Source organism: Alligator sinensis, unplaced genomic scaffold (genome assembly GCF_000455745.1).
Source record: "Alligator sinensis unplaced genomic scaffold, ASM45574v1 scaffold809_1, whole genome shotgun sequence".
NCBI classification, from domain to species: domain Eukaryota; kingdom Metazoa; phylum Chordata; order Crocodylia; family Alligatoridae; genus Alligator; species Alligator sinensis.
The window spans coordinates 2,083,649-2,093,420 of NW_005841956.1; the positions used below are offsets into that span (position 1 = coordinate 2,083,649).

General features: G+C 42.9%; 1 protein-coding gene across 7 annotated transcripts in view; it reads left to right on the plus strand.

Moving 5' to 3' along the window:
* Positions 1–9,772, plus strand: part of OPHN1 (oligophrenin 1) — a 113,605-nt gene that overhangs the window by 63,970 nt on the left and 39,863 nt on the right. For all 7 annotated transcript variants that reach the window (XM_006020500.3, XM_025200116.1, XM_025200117.1 and 4 more), the window contains exons 5-8: positions 4,081–4,182; positions 5,927–6,037; positions 7,076–7,180; positions 8,272–8,401. In XM_006020500.3, the coding sequence (XP_006020562.2) occupies positions 4,081–4,182; positions 5,927–6,037; positions 7,076–7,180; positions 8,272–8,401 (448 nt within the window). The remainder of the gene's footprint in view (positions 1–4,080; positions 4,183–5,926; positions 6,038–7,075; positions 7,181–8,271; positions 8,402–9,772) is intronic.

The following is a 9,772-nucleotide window of genomic DNA, read 5'->3' on the forward strand; positions in this document are numbered from 1 at the left end:
AGCCGGAGGGAGCATGGGAGGGTCCCCAGCGCGCTCCCTGGCAGACCTGGAAGTGGACCGGAAGTACTTCTGGTCCACTTCTGGGTTCACTGCCAAGTATGCAGGCACACCCGCTCCACCACAGTACTGTGGGATGCTCCATGCACCCCAGCATTGCAGCGTTCACAAGCTGTGCTGGTACCTCGTGGTATGTAGTAAAAAACATATAAAGCTGTGTCTATGGCCGAATCGCTGATTCTCTGAATCAGCATCGAATCTTCAGATTCAGATTCGGCCGAATCCAATCGGAGATAGTGATTCAAATCAACAAATCAAATCATTGTCCCCAGTTCAGGCCAAATCTGAATCAAATACAGCCCATTTCGCACATCCCTACTGAATACACGTGATGCAGAGGCTGGTGGAGGATCCTAATTAGCATGCTCCAGCAGACTTGATTAATTGAGTCTGTTCTGGTGTATTTTAATTAGCCTACATTGGAGCCAGAGGTCTGTCATGTGTATAGGTACCCTCAGAGCCTCTCTAAGTGAAGGGCCCCCCCTCCACCCTGGAGCACGTGTATAGATGCCCTTAGAGCTCTGACGCCTGAAAGAATGTGTTGAAGGGAAAAATGCAAGCTGTGCTGTTCACGTGTCTCTATTTTTAAACTTTTTATGGAAAATAATGTGAAGACTTGGTGCGTTTTTGTGGCTCATTCTTTAAATGATAAATACAGTAAGTTTAGGCTTCTGATTTGATTGGCCCAGTGCCTCATGCTGTGAGCAATGATTTGGAAATGTGACCCTAGTAAAATAACAGAGATTAACATTTCTGTTTTTTTAGCCCTGGCAGGTTGGACTGGTTCAGCCCCAGGTTCAGTTGCTAGGGGATTATTTCGTTTTGCCAGTCTCGCCTTGTGCCAGTTCTTCAGCAGAAGTGCTTCAATTTAGATTTTGCTATCCAAATTCCTTTTCTTCTTCCCATTCAGATTTGATGACTAAGTTGTTTTTTTTTCTTTATTCTTAGGCATGAATTTGCTGACTTGGGATGGTCTTTATTTGGTATGGGTAGTACCATAAGCCAGTTGTTCCTCGCAAAGATCTTTTGGTTTCAGCAGACCTGTGCATCTCGGGGCCTATCTGTCTGTCACAGTGCAAGGCAGAGTAGTTTCTGTAGTGGTTAGTGGGGGGGTTTTTCATGTGTATTTGCACTGTAATGGATACTGAGATTGGTAACAGGCTGCAGTGAAGTGGGTTCTTTCTCCCCAGGTATGCGGACTGTCTGAGTCCAAACAAATCCTTCTGTGTATGTGCCCAGCAGGAAAAAAAAGTCTTGTTAACCTGTATAAAGCAGTAGTCTCCATATGTTTCCTTAGCAGTCTTACTTCTGTTGATCATTCAAGATATGGTTGTTAAAACCAGGCCTTTCTCCTTTCCCAGCTTCCTTCTGCCACCAATATTCCTACCACTTCTTTGTGATCTTACAGCAAAATCAGACTGTTGAATCAGCTACCCCCAATGCATCCCAAGGCAATCTGTTGTTTTTTGTTGTTATATGTCCCCCATTCATGTCCCAGGAGTATTAAAAATAAAAGCTGTCCCCATTTTGGGACTCAAGCAGGATAATATCCTTCATTTCTTCCTCAAAACTCATCTATTCCCTCAGTCCTTCTCTTCTTATACTCAGCAGCTGAGCCTAAGAGGCTATTGAGACCAGCTGGCTGTGCTCCACACCCCTTAACCCTTCCTTGTCTGCTTCTCAGAGGGGAAAGCAGTAGGTTAGCCCGAAGCCAAACCCTTAAGGAGCCCCATGAGATACAAACAGGCAGGGACATTTTCATATACAGACAAATAGCCTATAAAAGCAGAACAGAAAATGAGACTTCACAGAAAGAAAGAGTGATCGCCAAAAGGGGAGAAAAGACTAGATGTTTCAAAAGCAGTCTCCAGTTTTGGCCCAGCACCTTTGCACCTGCAGTCTATTGCAGATGCAGTTAGTTTTAGGAGCAAATCAAGAAAGGACTGTGCCAGTAGTCAATCTGTGTTTGCATGTGAAAGAGTCCACAAATCGGAGGCAAGGTGATAGCCTCTCTGAAATGTCTGTGAGGGGTTGGCAGTGGTCCACTCCCATGTGTATATTTGTTTATTCAGGTTTAACATAGATACTTTTTCAAGGGTCTAGGTAGCCTTACATCATTAATAACAGAGTGAAATCCCGAAGCAGCATTAATACAGTAATTTCACTGGAACGCAGCCAGACTCCTGCATAAATGTCTTTCCACTCCTTGGTCATTATGGCACCTCTTCCCTCAGCCTTCATACTTTTACAGATCCTTCAAGATATTTTTGTTAACACTAGGGCTTTCTTCCCAGCTGTCCTCTGCTACCCCATTCCACGTACCACCGTCACTGTCCTGTGATCCTACTGCAAAATTGGGATATTGAAACAGCCTCCCAGTACTTCTGAAGACAGCATATTATTATGTGGAAAATCCAGGCCTGGGGTCTTGCTGCTCAGTAGTGGAAGTCTAAAGGATCCTACCACTATTCCAGCTTAAAGATGTGAAGTGGAAGCTAAGGGAACATAGCAGTGTATTGGCCAGGCAACTTGGGTTTTGCATAAATGCTCCCTTTTTGTCAAGGTTGGACCAGCATGAAATTTTCTTCCGTTAAAACAAATACCAGGGCAGGCATTTCAACAGGGATTACCAGAGAAAGACAGCGAGAATGGTAGGGTGTTGTGTGGATATGTAGAAAGGCCTCACTAAGTCCTCGTTAGTTTTAGACTTTCCAGACTTGCTTTCTGCTTGCTTGGTTTTTAAATACCTGAATCATCAAATAAACCAAACAGCTTGAGAGAGAAGACTTCTTTTTTTTTTTTTCTTTTTAGCATTCCACGACCTATCAGCTGGTACTTTGGTGTCTGGAGCTGTAACTGGGACCACTTTCTGGCTGCAATTTTATTAGTGAGATCCACCAACAGTTACAAGACACAGACTAGTTTGTTTCCCATTTGGAGTGAATATTTGCCTGTTTCACAATCAAAACCACAGTCTTTAATAGTTCCAGGGTCATCATATGGTATAGGCAAAACTTGTAGCTTCTCACCTCAGCTTCTTGCTGGGATTTCTGGGTTCACCTTTCAGTATTTCTTTTCTGGCTTCATTCTGGACCTTTTTTGTGTGTCAGTGCCAATAGAAACAAATCATTAGTCCTCTTGTTGCATAGGTTCCTGTGTAGTCAGTGTTTCTTCATTCTCTGCTCTGTCGTTTGTGTGTGCGTGTATAATGCATGAACACGCTTCAGATGCAAGATAGCTCAATAAAAGGAACAGGCAATTTATGTGGAACTCCCAAAAGGACTCTGAGGGCTCCACAATGTCTGTGACAACATGAATGTCATTAGTTTGTAGGTGACGCATCTCCAGGCAATGTTCAGATTAGGCAGCACATGAACAGTGGGATTGATTGTGTGCAGTCAAAGACAAGGCTTGCGATCTGTGATTCCTTCATGGCCAAAGAATACACAGTGAGATCAGTCCCCCACATTCTCCTTTTCAAGAATTTTGTCTACTCTTTATATCTGGCACATTTTGGAATACAAATACTTCCCAAAAATAATCCCCTCAAAACCTAGCAAATCCCGCTATTTACTAATCTTTTTATTGCCTTGGACACATGTTTGGTTTTAAAGCACAAACCTAGTTTTCCTTTGAACTGAGTAATATATCAGTAAATAATGTACACTGGTTTTCATTTATTAATAAATTTCAAGTTCTGTTGAGAGCAAAGAGGTTAACAGGTTGAAAGAAACCTTTCTAGCAGTGCTCCCTTCTGCTGCACTGTTGATAATAGCAAATGTTTAGAGTATTTTGCTATGAAGTACTGCCAAAATTTTCTTTCCATGTATAACTGCGAGCAGTAGAAGGAACTGACTGAAGATGGAAGAAATAGATAAAGAAAATGAGAAAACTTCCCATTTTGATAAGACTACCATCATCTTTTCATGAAAAACATCCTGGTAGTGTTGCATCGTTTTTACCTAACACGGTCAAAAATAATGTCCATAACCATCAGTTCTGTCTCAACTCTTTAATCTCTAGGAAAGGAAGAAAAAATTTGAGAAGGATGGTGAGAAATTTTATTCCATGCTGGATCGCCATTTGCATTTATCATCTAAGAAGAAAGAATCCCAGTTACAGGAGGTGAGTGTGATGTCTAGCAGCAGTAATATTAACTTAATTGGACTTCAGACTCCTTTTCAATAATAGAGTGAAAATGATCAGTGCTGAAATCTAGGTAAAGTTACTTCTGATAGAAATATGCCATGGAAACTTAACTGTGCAGTTGCTCTACTGACTCCTCCACCAACGTGGAGTAATTCTATGAGATCACGCTTGAAGTCCCTTTACAAGGAAGTATAGAAGAGATTGTGTAACCTTGTGACTTTGTCTCTCTATAGTGTCTAGATCATATAGAAAGATTTGTTTCTACTGCTTGTTTCTTTTTGCTGAAGCAAGAGTGATACCTGCTTTGAGTTCCCAAAGTCCTGTGATGCCAGATGGAGGCATTGGTATGCTTGTATTATCTCTGCCAGCGCTGTACTAATTGTGTGGCTAAATAGGGGAACGTTGGTTTGCAGCACTCTGCATCTGGCATTTTTCACAGTAATTAATGTGCTTCAGAAAATCTTGTCCTTGCAGACTTTATGCTAAGTTCTGATTACATATAAGAGTTGGAATCTGCTCGGACAAGGTTTGTGGCGAGCCAATAGGGGGTGCTTCTGCGTTGAGCCACCCACCTCACTGCGCCTGACCACCTTCCAGGCTCTGAGTGCCTCCCTGGGGGCGCCTCACGTCTGGCCGACCCCCTTCCTGGAGCACACCCACCTGCCTGGGGGTATCAAAGCCACTACCCAGGGATGGGCTTGATTCTGCCTTTGTGCACCCTGGGAAATGCAGGCCTAGTAGCCCTCGATGGTACTTGATTCACTTCAAGAAGTTGGGATGCTTCCCTCAGTCAGAAGCACGAGTAGTGGTCTCCCTTAGTCAGCCGAACCAAGGGGACCCCAAGGCATAATCTAGACCCACTCCCAATAAGTCTCCTACACTAGGTACAAAGGAGAACTTTATTGGTTACAAGGGGTAGGGTTGGAATAGGGTACAGGGTAGAGTAATATCGGAGAAATCCCACAGAGCAAACTCCCATGGCTGGGTAGCCTTTGATCACGCATCTGAGTTACTGCAAGCTATATATCTAGTTAGATCTCAGGTAGATTACTCAGAAGTGTCATCCAGAGGTAAATGGAGATTCCCTCTGGAGGCAGGCAGTTCCTTGATCCTGAATTTTGAGAGAGATAGCAAGTTTCAGATGGTTCCGCTCTTTTCCCTCTTTGAGTCTTCCTCGTGGCTGCTGCCCTGTCTTCCTGGGCAGTCCTTAACTTATATAACCCTTGTGACCTCACTTACCTGGTCCAATGGAGGCCAGCACCTGTTGGCTGTCAGCCAACCAATTTGAAATACATCACTAGTTGCTGGGCAGACTGGCAGTTCCCAGCTCCCCAGGGAGCAAGCCCCTCACCCAGGTGTATGATACCAGTCATGTAGGCAGAGGGAGCAGGTTTCCCCCCTCCCTCAGGAATGTAGCCAGCTCAGGTTACCTAAAGAGATGGGGTAAGGTGTGTACCCTCTGCTGGGCCCATCCTAACCAAATTGTCACAGAGCAGAGTTTTTGGGGAGAAACAGAGGTGGCCTTCTGCCGCAAGGTTGTCGAAAGAAATATGCCTAATATGCCTTCTAGTAATACCTGGATCCAAGTAATGAAAGCAAAACCTGCGTTCAATCCTTTTGGTGATTTTAAGAAGGGATGGGTGTCATTTGCAAACCAGCATACAGACCATACTAAGGTATTGCCACTTCTTAATCTGATTTTTCCCTCTCTCTCATTCAGGCTGACTTGGTGGTTGACAAAGAGAGACACAATTTCTTTGAGTCATCACTTGAATATGTGTACCAGATCCAGGAAGTGCAGGAAAGCAAGAAGTTCAGTATTGTGGAGCCAGTAAGAACCTTCTGTTTTCTTTCTCTCACACAGATTTATTGACTTGCCAACACAAAGGGGTAGGAAATTGTTTAGTTGGGTTCTGTCTTGGTAAGGAGTTCACGTAGGCATCTGTAATGAGGCCAGGCCAAACATGCAGTTAACTATTGTTAGCTGGTGCTTGATGAACGCTAAGAGAAGTAGTGGAAGCTGCTTTCATCTCTAGAATTCAAATTTGCCTAATAAGCCGGACACCATAGATGGTTGCAGATTTTGCCAAGAAGTGTCTTATTTACCTTGCTTGGTCAGTAGTAGTTTTCAAACATAGAAAAATAATAATAAACATAAGTGACACCTGTTGGCCTAGCCATCTGCCCAAGTGCAGAGCAGTCGGGTCGCAGCTCATCGCTGTAATAAGGAGCCAATGAATCATAATGCATTACATTGGTTAAATGAACAGCCTCACTCTGATGTAGTCTCATCAAAATAAGTTTACGTGAGGAAAAATTTTGAATGGAACTCGTTGAATAAACTGTCCTTAAATATTTTGTCCTTCTTCCAACACGTTCTTTCATTTCCTTTAATTTTAGGATGACAGCCAAGGCACACATGTAGCACCGTAATTATGTCATCTCTCAGGGGATAGACTGTCCTGCGCCTTGGGAACCCTTGGGACCTTGTGGTCTAGTTATATCAGACTGAAATCAGTCCTCAAAACATGGGGAAACCTAGCATGATGCCTTGTTAGAGGATAGGTTGACAGGATCTGGTCCATATCTTATCTTGGTTAAATACTGCATGAATAGGTGGTGCCCTGAAGTAATTATATAGACATACTTGGAAAAAAAATTGCCACCCAAACAGTTCTGGCTGCTTTCACTGTCAGCACGCTGGGTACAGATCAGATCTGCCTTGGGCTCCTTTCGTACTATTGCAGATTTTATTTTATGGCTGCTGTTAACACTAGGTCTCTGTTAAGATCACGCTTCCTGCCCACCTATTGCTAGATTATATACCGCTGTTTCAGAAACAATGGCTAATAAATTCTTTCCTGTACAGGTTTTGGCCTTTCTACACAGCCTCTTTACCTACAACAACCTGACAGTCGAACTCACACAGGATTTCCTTCCTTATAAACAGCAACTTCAGCTCAGCGTGCAAAATGTAAGTTCCCATCCAGCTGCACCTTTTGTAAGCAAACTCTGTCCTGTTTTGTAAACTAAATACAGCTAATATAAGAGTTTTTGAATGTGGAGGGGAAGCAGCTCGTCTTTTCTTGCTGGAGCAGGTGCAGAAGTTGTTTCTACCATAAAAAATGCCTGGCTGAGAATTTATTTCCTCCTGGGGTTCACCTGGGGATTCTTCAGGTGCTATTCTTGTATATAGTCTTGTATATAAAGCCCTGTGCTTTAGGCCAGAAAGAAATGGTCACCTCATCTGACCTTGTATTTAACACAGGCCATAGAATTTTGCTCGCTAATTCCCACCTCAAACCCATTGTCTTGTGAATATTAGCCCATGTTTTTACAAAGACATCCAGTCCACTCCATCTGTTTCTAAGCTGTTCCATTGCTTAATTACATTCTGTTCAAAGATCTATGCCCCATTGTATGCTCATTATAACTCACTCCAATCTGCCCACTCCATCCCTTTTTATGTTGTTCCTTTGCTTAATTACACTCTCCATTCAAGGATCTGTGCCCTATTTTATACTTGTTATCTTTCATGGCCAACATTCATTTTGGACGAACAAGAGCTGTGCCAAGCCCATTATGCATCTAATTCACTTTATATTTTCCTAAATTAGTTTCTAAACACTCAGATCTTATTTTTGTGGGTGTTAATACGGTTAAAATGTTCTGTTGTGGTTCCTTCATGTTAAAGAGAGACAAGCTAGCCATGATTATGCTACCTTATCTTTTTCTGACACTGTGTCCCCAGCTCTGGGCATGTGCTGTTCACCGTATTTGACTAGCAAGGACCAAGTTTTCACTTAGTCTGAGTTTTTCCTGAGTTTTCGTACTACTGATAATTCCCACAACAGAGGATGAGTGGCCATTTTGTGTGTGTTGGGAATTTGAGGATCAGCTACCAGATCCATACATGTGAGACCTGCATGCAAAAACTCTCAAAATCTGAGGCTGAACTTTTGGCCTGGTGTCCTTCTTTCTTGCTTGTATTCGAGCACAGTGCATTTCTCTCTCTCTCTCTCTCTCTCTCTCTCTCTCTCTCTCTCTCTCTCTCTCTCTCAACAGACAAGGAATCACTTTTCCAGCACACGAGAGGAGTTGGAAGACCTGAAGAAAAGGATGAAAGAAGCTCCCTTGACCTGCAAACTACCTGGGCAGCCAACCATAGAGGGTTATCTCTACACTCAGGAAAAATGTAATGCCTTGTGTGTGAATCCATATGTGTTAAATAAGCACAGGGTCAACTGCAGGCTGTATAGCATACCTATCTACTTATCCAAACACTGCAAGCTTCATTCAGCCAGCAGTCAGGGATCTGTATACAGAGGTATTTTTAGCTATAGGAAGTACAAATGTTGCTATGACTCAGTCATGCAGTGGGACTATTACTGAGCCAGCAGCTCATAGGTTCAGAGGTTCACACCTTTCTCATATTTAATGCTTTAGCTCAGTGATTCTCAGGTAGGTATGCTGAGGTGCCTTGAGATCCTATTAAGGGTGCCATGCAGTGTTAGCTTTCTTAGGTGTGCCAACATGATACACACGAGAAACTCGGAGATTTCAGCTAAGAATCCATAGTGTCAAAAACATTCCGACCTGTTGTGGTCTTTCTGACTTCTTGCAACAGAATTGCTCTGTTATTTTTTTCTGTAGTCAAAAAATGAATGAAAGCTAAGTGCTGGCATTTTCCAATGGGTGCCTTGAGCCTAAAAAAGGTTGAGAACCACTGCTCTAGCTACACACTTCATGCCTTCTCATGCCAGATCCCAACTTAGCAATAACTTTAAATGCAGTACAGCCCCAGTGTAGCTGGGGAAGGTACTGTTCCAGACAACATCTTTGGACTGAGGTACATGAGCAAGCTGCTAATTGCCTGTTAATTACATGGGTGTGATTTAAGAGTCCATTCTGAAGATGGGCAGATTCAGACTCGACGATTCTTTACCAGAATAGACTTGGGGTCCTGACCAATATTATCATATCTCCCTGAATAAGGAGGATTTCAGTCCCCATAACAGTCTGCTACTCCTAAAAACAGAATATCTGCAATACCACTACCCATATTCAACTCACTGCTTCATCCCATACCTGGAGTTTCCTTGAAACTGAAGTGTGTGTGTCAAAATCTGTCCTGTCCTCTCCTTTTTCACAGGTTCATTTGAGGCTAAATTTATAGTTTGTTCAGAAGGCACATACCAGGTTTCTGATGCTAATTTTATAGTGAGACTGTGGGAGTTTGTCCCTCCATCCTCTCCAGATGTCCTTTCTCCCCACTTTTGGCAAGCTTGAGGGGCTGAGTGTTAGTGTTTTGAGATTGTCCAAATAAATCAATCTGTGTATTTAGAAGTATCCCAGAGTGGATATATAGGTTAGGCACACAGCAGAAAAGGCATCAGTGTGTCTTTTGCGTGTGTGGTGGTCCACCAGAGTTGTGATGAGGAGTTACAGTTTAGTTCTAAATACTCCCATAGACACAAATGAGACATAGAAGCTGTTCTTTTATTTATTTTGTGCTTCTAATGAATCATGGTGATTTATGCGTCCACAACAAGGCAGTTCTGGCATT